Source organism: Lates calcarifer, linkage group LG12 (genome assembly GCF_001640805.2).
Source record: "Lates calcarifer isolate ASB-BC8 linkage group LG12, TLL_Latcal_v3, whole genome shotgun sequence".
NCBI classification, from domain to species: domain Eukaryota; kingdom Metazoa; phylum Chordata; class Actinopteri; family Centropomidae; genus Lates; species Lates calcarifer.
Genome location: NC_066844.1, coordinates 19,222,547 through 19,241,118, shown reverse-complemented (window position 1 = coordinate 19,241,118; position 18,572 = coordinate 19,222,547). Strand labels below are relative to the sequence as shown.

The 18,572-nt window shown below is 39.6% G+C and overlaps 1 protein-coding gene across 1 annotated transcript in view; it reads right to left on the bottom strand.

The window, feature by feature from the left end:
* cpne5b (copine Vb) overlaps nt 1-18,572 on the bottom strand; it is a 108,149-nt gene that overhangs the window by 13,925 nt on the left and 75,652 nt on the right. The window contains 9 exon segments of the mRNA XM_051074670.1: nt 156-337; nt 2,047-2,093; nt 4,720-4,781; nt 5,385-5,438; nt 7,123-7,198; nt 7,406-7,447; nt 16,163-16,267; nt 17,650-17,684; nt 17,686-17,754. Of these exon segments, the coding sequence (XP_050930627.1) occupies nt 156-337; nt 2,047-2,093; nt 4,720-4,781; nt 5,385-5,438; nt 7,123-7,198; nt 7,406-7,447; nt 16,163-16,267; nt 17,650-17,684; nt 17,686-17,754 (672 nt within the window).

Here is an 18,572-nt window from a genome sequence, read left to right as displayed (position 1 = left end):
ACATAATTCATGAATTAGAATAAATACAGTAAATTAGAAAGACAATCCAGTGGTGTGATTTTGGAAGATTGAAATAAAAAGCCATAAAATAGCCTTGATTTAAAAACCCATTAAACAGATTAATCAAAGTTGAAATGAAGTGAGGTTGACTTCACCAGTGGGAACTCGTGTGACACCCGCCCATCAGGGGGCAGTTTGGCTCCAAAGCCCAGAGCGGGGAACATCTTGTCACTGTCGTAGTCCTGAATGATCTCCCCGACTGCCTTCAGGGCCATGGCGTAGGCGTTCAGCTGGTATGGGTTCATGTAGTGCAGCGAAGTGGACTGAGAGGGGTTACCTGTTGATAAATCAATCAATCATAAGGTCATTGTGGTGTAGAGGGTACAAAGATAAGATTTCAGTATGTTATTCTCCAGCGCATTTTCTGCAATGACATGACATTAAACAAGTGATTCTTGTTTGCTGCAGCCACTAATCACAATTAACATGATTCCTGTCAGGTGGAGCTGTCATGTCATGTCCTCAGAGATGATGAATCATAACTTTTAATTTAGTGGTTTGTAACACAAGGGCAGTGGGAGGAAAGCCATTGTGAGAAATGAACTCTTCCAAATGACAAATTAAGTGAGCATTTAGAGAGCTTGTGACCTTCACAAATTTCTCTTCTATAATAACACATTATGATTATAATGATGATGATGATTACTATTCAATATTAACAGCCCAGATGGGATATTTTGCATGTGTTTCAGAAAATATTGTTGTCATTGCACCAAGTGAGGTTGAACAGGTGACATGTGCTCAGCATTTGATAACTTGTACCTGTTATCTGATAGTAGAAATCCTGCTGTTTGCCTGGTCAGGCTGTATTTATAAGGTGTAATACAAGTGATCTTATCTCAGGTCCAGAGTGTAACAGCAAACTGTATGTCACCTTGACCAACACCGCAGTTAGAAAACTCCAAACAGAATGGAGAAATTGTTCGCTAAACCCCATGCAGCTTGCCGTAAAGTCAGTAAACAATGACTATCATTTTGCCTTTTTAATATAACTCTGAGTCTCATGAGTTGGTTGAAAAACCCTCTATACTGTACTAAATGGTGGCTAAAGCTACATGTGCATGAAAAATAGAAAATATAGCACTCACCTATTAATAATCAATGTAAAAGATATGGAGATAAAGAAACAGAATTCTTGCATCCTTGAACAAACAGGATGAGGTTAGATTTATGTTTTATTGTGAACTCCTATTTTCAATGTCTTTAGTTGCTGGTGTGTCAATATCCCCAAATTCAATAGAGAGCAGGATAGAGCTGCTAATATTAGCCTACACACTGAAGTAACATCCAGGACCAGTTTCCTCATGGTGGGGTAATAAAATGCTGTTTTAAAGTACCCTGTAATTAAGCTTGGCTTTGGACATACTGTTAACACTAGGTTATTATTGTATGTAGTAAGCTAGCTTGCCAGACAGTGCTAACATTTACAGCTTATGTTAGACCAAAAGCACACAGTTTAATACATTCTTTGTGTTTTTGGTTTTGAAAAGGCAAAAAAGAAGAACTCTTTGCATAATAAGTACGTGGAGAAATCCATGCCTAGTTATGGGTCCCAAGCTGGGACCGAACAATCTCTGCTTGGAGGGGGTTTAGTGAACGGTCATTTTGGAAATGGGAAACTCAGATTTTCAGAGTGTTGTATTGAGGCATAATTAATGGCATAATTAATGTAATTAGACCTAAGTGTGGTTGTCTCACACATTGAGAAGTCTTCACGTTAAGATAAGGGTTTTACCCCATTTTCTTCGCCAACTATAACCTTAATTTAGTGTGTATTGAGTGTTTAGGAAGAAGAGCTTTCCAGGAAAGGCTATCGTTTATAGGTGACAATGTGTGTGGGCTATGGTATACACCGGCTGCTTGTGTGTGTGTTTGTGTGATTGATTCTGCAATCGGACATGCCACAGTCAAAGAGCACTACTATCTGTTCTTGCCCCCCCCAACACAAAACACACACACACACACTTTGCCGTTAGGATCACTCACCATTAGATGCTGTGAAATCGATGGCCACAGTGAAATTGATCTGTGTCCTAGAAGGGGGATGGAGAGGAGGACATGACAAAAAAAATCAACAACAAAGAACAACCACCAACAGCAACATGCCAGGCCTCATTAAATTCCAGTGATCTCACACGTCAGTCATGCACTCACATACTCTGTGACAAAACATGACAACATGATCCCTAAAATTGAGCAATATCATACACAAAATATGTCAATTATTTCTTATGATGATATAGTTACAAACAGATCAATATTTAATATCTCATTGCCATTTCTCATCTTCATTTGTATTAAGACACAAAGTGCAGGTGCTCAGATGTTAAATAAGATTTAAGTGATTACACTGGTCGGTTTATCTGACTTTCACCTCCATGAGGAGGAGTAGCAGGAGGTGCCGAAGAGCCCGAGCATGGTAACAAGCAATTAGACTGATGGAGCACTTAAGAGCAAATCATAATCCAATTTTCCCTGCTGATGAAGCACTCCCGCTCTTCTTGCTAATTTACGACAATGAGACGAGGCCTTCAGGGGCCCAAACGACAGCATCTCATTATCTATGAGAGCCACCAGAGAGGAAGGCTAAAGAATGATAATAAAATGAATGAGTTAAAGATTCACATTAACCTTTCGGTTTGGGGTGGGGACGGAGAATATGCCACAGCCTGACCCGGATAACCTTAGCATTAATTAAACTTATTAATTCATGAAGACTCTGCAATGTATTACTGTCTCTGCATGGGAAGTGCATGGGCAAATTTGAAAAATGCATGTGTGCTCTAGGAAATGAAGGGTTTTCACCTGTGATTCTCTTGTTTTTTCTCAGTTGAAATTTAGATGCATTCTCCACCTGCACTTTGTGTGTGTGTGTGTGTGTGTGTGTGTGTGTGTGTGTGTGTTTGAGCCTTTGAGCTAAAGGTCGGTATTACAAAAAATAGCTTGTACAGTATTTTTCAGACTGTTGTCAGTCTGGTGAACCCTCAAAAAATGAGCCTCCTTGACACTTGGTCAAAATGACAGGGCAGTCTTGTTATGTAGCAGCTTAACTATTTTCTTTCTTTTTCCCTTCCATCTTTACAGATCCTTTCTAGCACCACTAAAAAAACCCAGATATTGTGCTTTTCTCTGTGGGCAATATCAACTTTTTCAGCACTTTGATTAAAATGTCTTTGGACCAACCACAGTACTCTCATATTTTCCTATTTTAGCTTTTGCCTTTTACAACACCACTTCATCCTAATTCAAATTCTTGGCTGGTAAAGGGTAATGATCAAATTATTAACCTGATATGAGAGTACTGAACCATAATCACTGTAGAGAGATGGCCCCTATCATTATATTTCAAGCATATCTTGTCCTGTTGGTCCTCGCTCCTGGACTGTTCCAGTGCTGCACACTTTTAGGGTGAGAAAAATCAACAGTCTGATGACATTTCATTCTGTCTCATTGTAGACTGAGGTGAAATGCTTTCTAGCTATTTGAATAGCCAAATTATTCTTGTCCATTTGTGATCACAGTGGTTGTCAAATAAGACATAAAAGCTGCCTGAGTTCACTTTGCATCATGATGAAAGCTCTAACACCAAATAGTGCTTTAACAGCTAGCACAGAAAAGACTTTTACATGTGGTATTTCACCTTTTCCATGCAGCAAAGAGCTTGGACAGTTTAAGTGACACATTTTCTTAACTTTTCATCCATTTTCTTAATAGCAAGAGACGCCACATAGCAGGAACCATCTCTCTGATGTGTCATTCAGCAAGAGAGTACTGTTAGGGGGCAGACTGATGTGGATGATATTTTTGAAGTGGGGCCACTAAACCTTAAGGTTATTGTGTCATAGATCAGCCAAAGCCAGGAACTGTCAATGAAATCTGTCATGCTTGTCAGCTCTGTCACAGCCCATAAACCCCCTGACAGCCGACCTGCTGTGATGGGACAGTCGAGATCAAAGCACAGCCTAGCTTGCCTGAGAGGCACATTTCACCTGAGAAATATTTGATATTCACGCATCAACCTCCTGCTCTAAGACTAAACTGAGGTCGAAGGGCTGATACCCTCTTTGAAGCCAGTTTAGCTTTAGCCAGCTCATTTAAAATATATTTGGCACTTTGATACTACAGGCAGCTCCTACTGTGAACTTAAAAATCAGTTGAGCAAAGTTGTAGTGGAACACTGTACTTGGGGTGCCATGACATTAAAGATAAGGGGACAGAAATATATGAATTTTGATCAAAATTTTAATGAAGAGTCAACAGATATATTGATTTTATAATTCTCATTATAAGTAATTACGACTTTCTATAATAGTTTTGCATGTGTCATTAATCCATTAGAGGATAATTTCCTTTTTTTTTTTTTTTTTTTTACAACTTCATTCTTGTATCAGTACAGTACTTTAGCCATCATTGGTATCATAATTAATAAGAATTATCATTTTAAAGCTGATGTGAGCAATATTCTTATATTAACAGGTCCTAAAATGGCTAGGTGTAATGTGTATGGGGTTAGTATGTAATGACAATGACATGGACAGTTAAAACCTCATTATGCTATTTTTCACCACCACATTTAGTTTGAAGGGGACTGCGTCATGAAAGGGAATACAGAGGCTGTTAATGGTCTCTTGAAGTATGTAGATGGTCATTTCCACTCACCCTCCTTTGATGTAATCTAAGAATGTGAACTCTGACTCCACTGAGAATGAGAGCAGGGTTACCTGAAATCAAAGACAAGGAGAGATTTGATTAAACTCAGTCTTGATGTTTTTCTCTTAAATACAAAAAAAGTTCACATTTTGAATTGGTTCTGCACTTGACACTCTCTGGAAAAAGATGTGAGCTGGCTGCTTTCTGATGACCAATTCATTTACAGTTGCCAGAGGACAAATTTGAAGAGAGGATAGAGTCGCATTGGTATGCATTACTAGCACATGCCTGCACTCCTGGGTAAGTTGTGTGAAAATCTGTGTCTCAATTGCTTGTTGGTGTCGCCCACTGTGATCTCTCAGATCTTATGTCCTTCAAGTTCTGCAGCACCTTCATCCTTCATTTTGTCCCACTTACATACTTTACTGCAGCCAGTTTTCTTAACTAACTACATCTCCATACAATTCCTTTCAAAACCCAAAGTATACATCTTCCATAATCACCTACAGACACACAACAGTGTATGCACTACAATATACAGATTGGTATTTCCTTCAAAGCAGCCAACACTTGGAGGATAATTAAAGAGAGAATCATTTAACAGAAGAGAGGTGGGTGTGGAGCAGAAAAGAGGCACAGTGCCAGTCCTGATTAGCTGCTGGCGCCATACTCACTGTTCCAGAGTTGACATATTTCTTTTTCTTCATTTTCTTCTTGGTATTAATTACCTAAAAATAAACAATGAGAGGTGTAATCATGTGATCTAGAATCAGAACAAAATATTTTTGATGCCCTGGTTTTAGGCAGAAATATTATATTCCAAGTATTTTGTGTATATATTGGACATAGAGGCACTGTGTGTATGCATACTCAGTACTGGAGGACGTATCAAGTCCTGCCTTTGAAACGGAATTTGGTCCTATTTGGTCTATGTATTTTTACACCTTCTAAAAGAGTATTTTCCCTGACTTATTTTACCCCTTATTTTACATATGTTCACACCCTAGTTTACTCAACTATTTCTTTGCTAATTAGGTGCAACACATGTTATGAATGTGAGTGTGTGGCTGGCATGAGAAGTACATTCCATCACATGGATGTATGTGGTTTGTAGGTGCAAATGATGGAATAAAAAATATCAGCAAAGGAAGGGAGATAAAAGAGGATGTGGGTGCATGAAGTAACAGATTGAGCGTAGCTCATGTAAGATCATTCATGAATGCTTAATATAGAAATGTGAGTATCGTATGCAATCTAGTTCAATCATGCTATTTAATGGAAGAAGACTGGAAATTGAAAGACGAATCACAGGCTACAAAGAATCGATGGGTGAGGCAGGCTTAAGGTGCAAGACTTACAATTACTTTACCAGTATTCTATCGGCTCCAGAACAAGAGTGAAATGTCAATCTGGAGACCAAAGACGTCTCAGCTCATTACCTCGATTCTCTATGGCTGCTAGGCATGAAAGTGACAGCCCCTAATTTAACATGGAGGGATGGCAATTTGTCTGACACACTGAACAATCTGCTGATGCAAAAAGCAAAGGGCCTTTCAGTCTCACTGGGAGGTAGAAAGGAATCAAGAGTAGTGTATAATGGAGTTGACATCCAAAAGACAGGTATTTGTCCTTCGGCTGAAGGCCACCAAACCACAGGGGCATGAAGGTATTGACATGTCCTTTTTTTTTTTTTTTAATACATTTTTTACAAAGACTAATTTTCTGTGGTGACCAGAACACTCTGTCCTCATAGATTTACAAATAAATACAAAATTCTTGGACAAAATAATTAGTGATTTCGATAAACATAGGACACATTTATATCATTTTCAGGCCTTACCCATCAACCTTGGAATCTAGAATGAAACATTTAAATGAATTGTGTTTGTAATTTGCATACAGAGCCGCATTGTATGCTATTAAGAGGCACAGTAAGCTATCCCTTGAGAAGTATTGAGAAATTGCTATGATCATTTTAAATCCCTGGATTGTTCTGCTATTAATCCTGTTTCACGCTGCTGCTAATAGCTCCATTTCTATGTGTGTCAGCATCCAGGTGATTATAGTGGCGAAATAATTCTCAGATTTTGAGAAGAAGAACCTGGGCGCAGGAAATAGCTGCTTGGGGAAGGTGATGAGACATGTACAAATACTGTGCCAATGCCCTTTTAAAAACTGAATTAGGAATATCTTCTTCAGTAACCGCTGAACAAATGCATTTGTTTGCTGCAGGAGTAGAGGATATCCATGGGAAGGAATGTGGAAGAATAATGGGAAACAGTGCAACAGTCATGTCAGAGATAGAAATGTCACTCATGTCAGAAATGGGATCCAAGGTACCCGATGTACAGGGAAACCAGGTCTGAGGAGCCAGCAGACATGTTGAACTGCGGAAACACTGGAATTACTCACCTCATACACATTGAACTGGCTCTGCCCTCGAGCTAGCTCTCGGTAGCTGGTTGTAAAATCCCCAATGAAATCATGGCTGGGAGAAAGGAATAAAGGCAGAGAACACACAAGTGAGTATAAAAAATATTAGGTACAAATAACAGGACCAGATGGAACTTTGTGACAGGAAATGATGTGTCTCTCAGGCAAAAATTTCAGAAAAAGTTTCCATGTTCTTATATTTTATGTTAAAAATTCCTAAACTGAATACCAGTAGTCTGATTTTTTTGGCAGTCACACTCACCTCCCATCCCGATCCCAGTCATACACCTCCACCTTGATTGTTCTGGAAATGAACACACCAGCCACATAGTCAGATTAAGTATTTTAAAGCAGCATGCTAGCTGGCAAACTGTCTTACCACAAGGTCCATTCAGCAGCTTGTTCTGGATCTCTCAGTCATTTCGTGTGATCCCTGTCAGTTCCCAGTTGGCATGGAATTATAAATATTCTCAACTTTTAAGTCAAAAAGGAAGAATAAATGGCCAAAAAATAGAAATATTAATTAGAGTCAAAAGATCAAAAGCTCCAGGACACCTACTGATGAATCATCTGGTGAGACTGTGTTGCACTCATCAGAACATATAATGTATACAATAATCAATCTGCAATAAGACATCTATCAAAAGTATTCAAACTAGATGGAGATAAAGTATGTGAGCCCCTTCCTAGTCCAGCAATCTGAGATATTGACTGTAAGACTGTAATGGCTAGAGAGGGAAATATTTGGGATCTTGAACACAAGACTAATGAGCACAGAAACAGATGTACAGTATATTGTACTGCCAGTTTACAGTCACAGAGTAGTGTAGCTTGCCAGCATCTATCTTCTGCTGTTGCTTGTTGCTGTCTAAATTGTTGTCTCTGCTGTTTTCTCTGCTGTGATCTCAACCTTGACAATACTATAACTTTCTCAAGCATCACCATAGTATCTTTTTCTGTTGTTTTTATTTATTAGTTCACGAGGAAGATATTTGGTTCTGATAGGCATGATTATGCTCTAATCTGCCCCCTACGTGGATATATTCCTTCATATGCACAACAAGTACGCAAGCAAGCATGTGAACAATGATGCTGGCATCGCAGTTGTTGTATATGCATATGCATAGGTAAGAAAAAAGTTATTTCAGTGACTTTACTCGTCAGAACATTACTCTGTAGTACTACTAGTGGTCAAAAACTCACATATACACATATGCACACACAGGGTGCACACCTGTTGCTGCTGTCTTTACTTTTAAAAAGAAGGAAGTTACTTTTATTTTTAAAATGACCTAGATTTCCTTTTGAACTGTATGGCTAATATGTAAATGTCAGAGAATTTTGTGAATTCAGTACATGTCTGAGTAGGTGCCATAGTGTCTTCACTATGGGGAAAAATAACCAGACTTCTCAGCAACAGCTTCATTAGCTTCATTAAGCCTTTTGTAATTAACAGTGACAGAAGACAGCAGCAACAGGTGTGTACTCCTGTTTCATGTCAGCAGCTGAGGTCTTGGAGTTGTGATGGCTAAATACAGTCCCATAGGGAAAAGAAATATGTTTTGGTGTATGAATGACTGAATGATTCCTCTGGGAGATCCTAGATTGTTATCATTTCACTTTTGACTCAGTGCTAAGGGAACTCCAAAAATCTATTAAAACTTAAAACAAGGCTGATTCTTGCATTAGAATGGGTCTTGCATAAAGTACTCCCTCCAAAAATTGTAACTTCCAAACAGCAGCATATGTTAACTTCCAGTATTCAAAAGAAACATCAGAGTAGCACACTGGTGACATTTTACACAAATGCAGCAGAAACATTGTCCCTGCAGAGTGAGGAGAGGGGAAAAAAAGTTTCTTTGGCACTTTTATTCCTGAGTCACATTGATCTCACCCCCAAGTCTCCCCTCTCTCCCAACTTCGTCTTACACAAGTACTGACACCAGCCCAGATCCAAAGAAAATTTAAGCAAGCGGCACATCAGAGACTCTTTCCTGTCACTGAGGAATTGAAAGATGCCTGAAATAAGCCCAGCTTCCTCCCTGCCACCTGGCCCCTGTCGTTCCACGGTGACAGTTTGTTCTTTTGAGGTTATCTTCAAGGCTGTGAGCTAGAGAAAATGTGCTTGTCACCTAGGTGGTAGAAACATGATGCTTCTCATTCGGTGAGGAAAAAGAGAGGGAACAGGGGAGAGGTAAGACAGATACAGAAAGAGATGGGAGGGAAAGTCAGAGAAAAGATTCAGCCATCTCTTCCCAGACCTATCGACATGCAGGAACGAAATTTAGTGGTAGAGAGTAACTGGTGCAATTTTAGGGCATGCCATGCGAGACAAATAAAGGACCTGGAAGCTGTCATTATGTCGGCCCATTTACTGCATTTACCATCATTTTATTAAAAATTTCTGTATCCTAATTTACAGCTGCATCAAAGGGACTCAGACACTCAGATCCTTGAGTGGCCCCTTGAACCCTCACAACAATATACACTCCAAAACTAATCTGCCACAGATATCTTCGGCTACTGTTCTAAGCGTCTTTAATGAACATGACTCATCTTCAGTGAAGGAGGTGCATATAATTGAGAGGGAAAAAAGGAGACTTGCATTTGACGCTGAACAATTCTTCAACTCCAATTACACAGATCTGTCTGTGATCTTTTGCCAGTGACAGAAATAGACTATGTTTGAGTCCTGGGCCTGCATATTAATGAGGAAGAATTGATTCTTTTGATGTTTTTAAATGAATTATCCACAGTAAAATATATACCTTAAGTACCACCTACAGAGAGGAAACACAGTATACAGTAGGTGTGAAGGATGTAAATATAGAAAGATGGAGAGAATTTAAATTTCCTCATACATCGATCGTTGAGCAGAATATATGACAACTTGGAAGTGCCTTCCATTTCTCTCCTCTAGCTTCACACTCCCTCATCCTGTTCTCCTTGACTTACTCATCTGGAACAGGGCCTTTGACATATTGGATTTCTGTTTTTTTCCCTCTGTTACACAGCAAGTATACTTACATTTGCTGTCTCTTATTCTCCTCTCCTCTCCTTCATTTCTCCTCTCTCCTCTCCACTTCCTATTACTTTCCCGTCTTTGCTTGCCTTCCCTTATACTTTCCTCCTCTTTGCCAAAACGTAGTCCGTCCCTCTCAGAGCAGAGCGAATGTTCATATGGAGAAATGGATGGATGTGTTCAGGGAAACCTCAGATGCCCGCTGTCATGGGGATTCAGCTGGATCCTGTCACCTGAAGGACAGTCTTCCTAATCAAAGCGTCACTCTGACGCTAGGCAGCAAAGTTGGAAGGTGGAGGTGTTTCATCCTTGTCTTTGTGTTTGCAAGATACATTTAAAAAGTTAGGCGTACCAACAGGTCTGACTAAAATATAGTACACAGATAGCCCTCGGCGATGATTTGGATCTGGGATTTCCAAGAGTTGTTTCCTAGCAATAACAAGCAGCTCTTTTCCTATGACACATTTTGTGGTGAATTGACAAGGGTCCAATTTAACCTTTTTTCCATGCTGCTGTGGAAGATTGTAACGGATGCTGCCTTTGTGACAGAAAAACATGCTCAACATTTTGATTTTTTTCTTTGTAATGAAAGGGTAATTCCCAAATCACAAATCTTGTGATTTGTATGGTTGATAATGGGGATGCAATGGTCTCATTTTTTCTACCCTGATACTTTTTCCAATTCTTGAGATGTATGTAAAATATAAAATAATATATATTTCTGTATTTAATTACTTATGTCTGCATCTATTTATTTATTCATACTTGTCATTTTTGTCCTTCATACACATTTGAGTGTAGTACAGATCATTAACTTGGCTTTCTCCATTTCTGTTCAAATGTATGTTTTTCTTGTTCAAACCTAGTGCTTAGGCATTTACTACTTTATCCTTAGTTGCTTTGTGGTTTCTAAATTTAAAGTTGACTTGGCTTGATTGCCTTTTTGTTGAATTTATATGTATCTGTAGTTGTCACAAAGTTTGTTCTTATCCTTTTACCATTTTATCCTTATATCTTATCTGCAGTTTATAAGTCTGTCTAAATGTATTTCTGCTTTGTGAACTTTTGTCCTGTGTACACAGGCCATCCATTCCATACAAAAGAGAGTAAAAGTTTACTGATATAGCTAGTTTAGGTGAAGCTAGTTTGAACTCCTTTATATACACTTAGCTAGTTTAGTCCAGTGGATCCCAACTTAGGGGCTAGGATCCTCCATATAGGATCAAAAGATAAATCTTAAAGAGTTGTGACATGATTACTGGGGTAGAGAAAGAAAGAAAAATAATTTGAACCATTAGTCAAAACCATTTAAGAAATTTGAATAGAGAATAAACCAAATAATGTCATTTTCATTTCTGTTTAGTTTTGCTTTTATGTCCACCCCTGTCTTTGTCCCCCGCTCTCTGCCTCTGACAGTGAGGCTTTTGATCATAATTTGAGAGGATAAACAGGGAGAGAGATTGCACCTCGACCAAAACATGCTGATTTGCACACAGAGATGTGAGCCCACAAACAGATTGCATCTTGAAATGAGAGACCCCCCGCCTTACCTTTCCAGAGTACGAGCTGATTGGGTGTGAAAAGGGCAGCTCTGCCTGATAGGTGTGCCATAGATTCAGACGAGTCATCCCCAAATGGTAGAGGTGAATTTGAACATTAAAGACCTTTAACCTTGGTTATTGATTTAGACGGACATGTTTGCTCTTATGAGCAGTACTTAATTCCACACACAGAAAGGAGGACATCACACCACACTGGCCACATCTGGAACAGTGTCAACTCAAATAAAATGCAGCTCCCAGTGAGCTCTGTATTCAGCTTTATACACATCCCACAGGGACGGTAATTGTTTAGGTTATGAGACCGAGAAACCAATGCTGTTTTTAAAAAAATTCTTTAAAAGTGAAGTGTGCTGTCTTCACCATGCTATAAGTATAAAAAAATATATGTAAAAATAGTTTAAAATGGATCTCACATTTAAAACCTATCAGAGAAAATGGCACTTTGTTGCAGCAGGAGGTACAGAGTGCAGCACTATTTTTCAGTTGTCTTCATACCAGCACTTATTGTCAGGTTGAAGAGAGAAAGTCATGCAATTGGTGGGAAGTATGCTTCATCCTTTTAAGCAGATACATTGCACCTTCCTTTGTTCCTTTTAGATATATCACATGGGAGAGAAGCAGAGTGTCCCATTTGGAAATCCTAAGTGCTCCAGTGCCTCCTTTTGCCCTTTGGTGCATCAAACGAGAGGAACATGTCCAAACGTTAGCACCAATCTAATTAGAGCAAAGTAAATCAGCAGTAGGTCATCCACTGACATACTTGTACAGAGTAGTACTCTCAACAGATAGTGGTGCCTCAATGCCCTCTCCAACATAAGCGGAACTTGAAATGAGAGAGAGGGAGTAGAAGTGAATGCCAACCCAGATAACGAGCAGTTGGAGCTGCAGGCACCGCCTCTCCATCCAGATTCACCTTGTGTAACTCTTCTTACCATTCAGGATCATATTATTTTGCATGTTCTGTTTGATCAAATTTCGAGCCCTCATACCTGGAGACAAATCATCTGGAGAAGTCACTGAGTGTTTTCTGGGAGCTCATTTAAAGCAAGAGTAAGGAAGGAAACCACACAGTTCTCTCTGGTGATCCATCCACCTGTTTTTATGCTCTTTTTCAATTTGCACATTAAAAAACTGAATGCAAATGCTGAATGGAAACAGCCATAACAGTCAGTCATAACATCACAAAAAAGTTTTTACGCTTGGCTGGGTGGAAGGGTGTGTGTCAATAAAAACAAAATGCAACAAAGTATAATGGAGACAGACCGAGTGAATAAATCATGAACTATATGTAACATGTAAACTCTGGACTGGAGAATAAATGCTACTTTATCACAGTGTGCCCAGCTCCTAATATTTGACTGTATGGAAATTGCATAACATCAAATTTTCTTTTGCTGATTTTATGGAGATTTGATTAAAATTTGCACTACATCTGGATGGAAATTGAGTCTACCAACCTTTTGGCTAACTTCCCCGCTTCCCGTGCAAGTGTTGTGCACTGTCTAAATCTACAAAGTCTCTTCTGCAGAATTCCAGAGAGACTTTCTGAATAGGCTGAATAGTTTGGGTTTGTTTGTTGCAATCTGCAAAGTTAGACAGGCACTGGTTGATGTCATGAGGATCCTCACTTGAGGGTTTAATGTCAATATGACATAAGCAGTGTACAATTTTACTGTGTTTACCATCATTATCATCTCTGTGATATTTTGTAAACTATATATTCTGCATATGTTGCCAATATCCATACCATTAAGAACTGTTCAGAATAATACTTTGCTCAAAAGGTCTGACATTTCAGTTCATCTCCATGGAAACAATCAAGGTCTCAAGTCATGTCTTGTAGCACATTTGCATTCGCCGTGATCACGGTGAGTGTATCACAATACGTCTGACAGGAGTCTGTGTGGGCTCAGTCCGCAAGTTTGGAGGGCAGATGTGAATTCAGCCCTTGACAAGAACTCTTTGAAGACCGAGAACTGTCCTGCAGTGGACCAGGAGGACATAGCGGTCTCCGTCTAATTCAGTGTTCAGTCATGTAGTTCAAGTCATCTGGCCAAGACTCTAAACAAGGCAATAGTAGTTTTAATCAACAAACTGTTCTTCAGCAACTGAAAAGATGTGTTCTCTGTTTCATTTAAACATAGACTTTTGATGAATCTAATGAAAATTGGTCTGAACTGATTCAGCAGATTTTTTTGTGGGCACCACATCAGCACTTTTCAAATCACTGGAAGCTTTCCTTCACTTGATGGATGTAAACAGTAATTACATAGATCAAAAGCACTGACAGCCTTAAGAGCCGTGTTTGTTGCAGGAACGCAGCTTGGATGATAATGTACCATCACAGAGGTTGGAAAAATAATTTATCAGTGGGTCTCAAGAACTATATAATTAAAAAGACAAACAGACCTTCCCACTCCCTCCTCATAGAAATATGGACACAAAGAACAAGCAAAAACTGACACACGCACCCATGCACCAGTATATAACCTGTTTATAGCGCTGTCTTGGTGATATTTCAAGACTTGCAGCATTTCAGGGTGTTTCTGCTCGTGGCTTGTCACATTTCATTATACTCTCCCTCCGTTTGTGTGTGTGTGTGTGTGTGTGCATTTTTGCATAGCACAGGAGCGTTTTAGGAAGCGCCTTTGATGCCCAGCTCAGTCCCCTGTGTATGATTGGCTCTGACAGGGTAGTGACCTCTTCTTAGGCTCATGTGTGATTGGCTGGCTCACACAGTTTCACCTAATATTTCCCAAGTATCAAAACACTTCTTGAGGCAACCCCATCGATAACTCTGTCTGTCCGTCTGTCTGTCTGTCTGTTTGGGATTTATCTCAGTTTTCCCAGCACACACCAGGTTCTCTGCTTTCTCAGTAATTAGAGTTTGACTACATACAAACAGGACAGGATGGACAGCTTTGAAAGAGAGAGAGAGAGAGAGAGTACAAGAGAGAGATGAAAAAAGGAGAGGCAGAAAAAAAAGATACAGTATGCCACATGAAATATTTCCCCCCACAAAGGTAATCTGTCTGTCACTCCTTTTTCATCTTCCCTTGCAGCTTCTTCATGATTTAGCTTGTTTTCTTCCCAGCACTGTCTTTTAAATTAGAGGCAGGCAGATAAGCTGGGAGAAAAATGAATTCCTATCCCCTCTGACACAACATGTCTACATTAATTATGGGCCCACTGAGAAGAGCAACCTGTCATTATTTTAGACATTTAGCTAGTAATGTACTCTTGTTTTTACAGGACCAAAGTGTGACAACAATGCAGTGATGAACAGACCAAATTACAATATAGTGTTCAAAACATGTTTTGAATTGTACATTCACACATTTATTTATCATTTATCATACTTGCTACATCATATTTATTACATTACTATGCCTGACAAGCTTTCCATTCTTGCATGGTAAATACAAGATTTATAATGATTTACCACTCGAAATTCATGATTTCAAAGAATCAGTTGGTCCTTGACTAAAGCAACTTCTCATTTGAAATGACAACTGCTGTGAGCAATTTTATCAGCTATGGCTAGGTGGTTAGCTAAGCTTCAGGAGTTGGCTTAAAATGCTCTCGTCTATGGCTGACTTTTTACTGTTTCTAGCGAACATGTTTTAGAACATAACCATGGTAAAAACAGTGTTGTGCTAGATTGATACATTATACTGGAGCCTATCCCAGCTGACATTGGGCGAGAGGAAGGCTACACCCTTTATTGATCGCTAGTCCATCTCAGGGCCAAACACTTTCAGTTTACTATCATGTGCGACAAAAGCATCAAATCCTCATATTTGTGAGGCTAGAAATGGCAAGCTCTATTCTTAGTACAACCCCGTGCACACAACCACAACATGAAGAGAATGTTTGCCTAGTTACTGTTGCTAAGTCATGATTAGACAATTGTTGTATCTAAATTTAAGTGTTGTAATAGTACATTTATATCACACAGGGATTTTCTCTAAGGAGAATATTGACAACAGTAACACCACAAGGAGGTCAGTGGAGATTAGAAGAGGCTCATTGTGACTGACCTGTGCTTTGTTAGCAAAGATCAATACTAAGGGATGTCCTAAGCACAAAGCTGTTTTGAAATAATGTAACAGCAGGAAGAATGGGAGGCTTAACATTGCAGCATGTTGAACAGGTAATGATTTCAGATGGTTAAACTCAATGGGGCTGAGGTTGCAGTCATAGCTGTCGTCAGTACACTGTTTGTCAGAGATATTCTGATTGGCGCTGTGAAGGCAGTCGATAGATTGAGGCGACAGAAATCCAGTGAAGGCAGAGGTTGTCAGTGGGGTCAACATTACTGACTATTCAAGGTGTGTGTACAAGAATTTGTGTGAATGTGTGATGAGGTAGAAATAGAGGGGGATATATGGAGTCCTGTGCAGCAGGGAAAGAACAGGAGGAGGTTGCACTGTACCTGTCGTAGTCTCCGTTGCAGAGTGCTCGTACTGGGATGGTGAAAGGTTGCCACACTGGATTTAATGTGTTCTTCACCACCTCTGTTTTATGGCAGATAGTAAACCTGGACGAGGAGGAGGCGGAGGAGGAGGTACATTAGGAAAAAACACGTTCAAAAAGAGGCAGAATAGAAAATTGATTATTATTTATCAATTATACAAGCCAGGAAGCAGAGAATTAATATGCAAATGAGGGGAGGAACATGCAACTAAAGAGACTGAGACAACAAGAAAGACAGGAGAGATGCTTTAAATAGGGATGTACCGAGCTTTGTTTACAGCTTGGACTATATCCCAGCTATATTGTGTTTAAGACCATGGAGAGCAGTTTAATATTTCAGTCCAGCTTTTAAATCCTTTCCCTTGACCAGAAGTGTGACAATGATATGCAAATGAATTTCTGTGATATCTGAAATGTTTCACTGAGCAGAGCCACATAAATTCCTATCAAATACCCTGCAAATATCCCCTCAAAAAGCAACAACCCGTATCGTTTTTTTTCTGTTTTTTACCCAAAGTCTTGGATTACTCGTGCTACACTAAATGCCTCAAGCCTTTTAAAACCCTGTGAGTCCTTTAGCCACACAGCCCTCTGATTTATACCCCCCTCTGGCACCAACAACAGATACTTCTAGGACTTCTGTGGGGATCCATTTCCCACCCAGTTATGTATGAAAAAAAAATACTGAGAAAAGCTACAAGACAGCTAACGAAGCACTTGCTAAAGCATCCCCGGCTAGATTGGGCTGACGCTGCCGCAACTGTAGAACCCCTTGGGAGGCTGAACAGCACTCTGGGAAAGCATGAGGACTTGGGAGAGAGTTATGCATCTCTATGTGAACTGCCTCAGAAAGTGACAGTGTTTTTCCTGCTGATGAAAAACGCAGATTATGTTTTTTTTCTCTCCTGCTCTTATGCTTTTTACATTAATTGCCTGTCTTTTCTATTTGCTCTCCTGGAGTCATTTATGTAAGGCATAGTCATGGGAGTTGTGGTTGTGGATGCTTTCCCCAGTATGCAGCCTCTTAAGTTGCGCATGCCTCAGTAACCACTACAGCTCTCCTCTCACACTGTACAGACTCTAGTTTCTCCCCACTACACTCTATATCCTCTAATGTTCCATTCGTTCTTGTTGGTGATTTCCATTTTATTGTTACTGTAACATTTATAATAGTGTACTTTAAAGTTCTTTTTTCTTGTGTCTCAAAATGTATTCGCCAGGGTCTCATAGAAGCTGCTTTATCTTGTGCTAAGAAGGGCAACCTAATATCTGACGGACACAAAATGCTGCAACTCTGCTGCTTTTGATAGCAGTTACTCTACTTCACTTCCACATCTCAGTGAATTGTGTGCATCTCACATTCTGTAATATACTTCCTTCCTATCGAACACCTCCCTCTCCATTCAAAGCACTTGGAATAAGAAGAAAACTGCATAAAGCACTCACGTTCCGTCCTCGTTGCTTCTGTAGAAGACCATGAAATGGGTCAGACTTGCCAAAAAAGTCCTTCTTGTCCAGCTTGTTGGCACAGAACTGCATAGTGGCACTGTCCTGCAGGGATGCATGGAGATGTAGGGGAAAGAATTAGAGATGGGTTTAGGAGGGGGAGGGGTGTCATAATGCCTTCATGATTAAAGAATAGATGGTATTATTTATGTGCCCTAGTTCACTCTTCTTCCCCTACTTCTTCTCTTTTATCTCCACAGCTTACAGTGGGACAGCAGATGGAGGCAGCTGTCTGTGCATCACACAATAAGATCATGAATACATCATGCTGGAAATGCCTCTTTTCATTTCAACTGGTTTATGTTTGTACCTGTGTGTGTGTGTGTGTGTGTGTGTGTGTGTGTGTGTGTTATATTTTTGTAAATGCCTTATTTTTCTACAGCGGAATAAGCTTTTATACAACATTTTTATTATATTTACATCAGAGAAGCAAGTATATTAGAGTACATCATTTGGTTCAAGATAAGTATGTTTCTACTTTCATCCACTCACAACACCTCCTGCAATTATAGCCATACAAGCAGATCTGTGAGGCTGTAATGGTCGTTATACAATGGAAAACCAATACTCAGATATATGAGAATTAGACAACTTTAGTTCCTTATATCTTCAACACTAATTGGCCAAATAAAATAAAGTTTGGCCTGAAGCTGGCGCTAGACAAATGATCATGGTCTCCATTGTCTGCAAAGACTCTACTCTGCATTTTTAGACTTTTCTCAACTTTTGTCACTCTAACCTGTATTTTGTCAGGCTCAGGCAGGTGCGGTAACTGATGAAGTACATAATTTGGAGGTAGTATAGGCTAGTGTCGGGTATTCATACTTAAAGTATATGGCATTGTTAATGAACATGATTCAGTA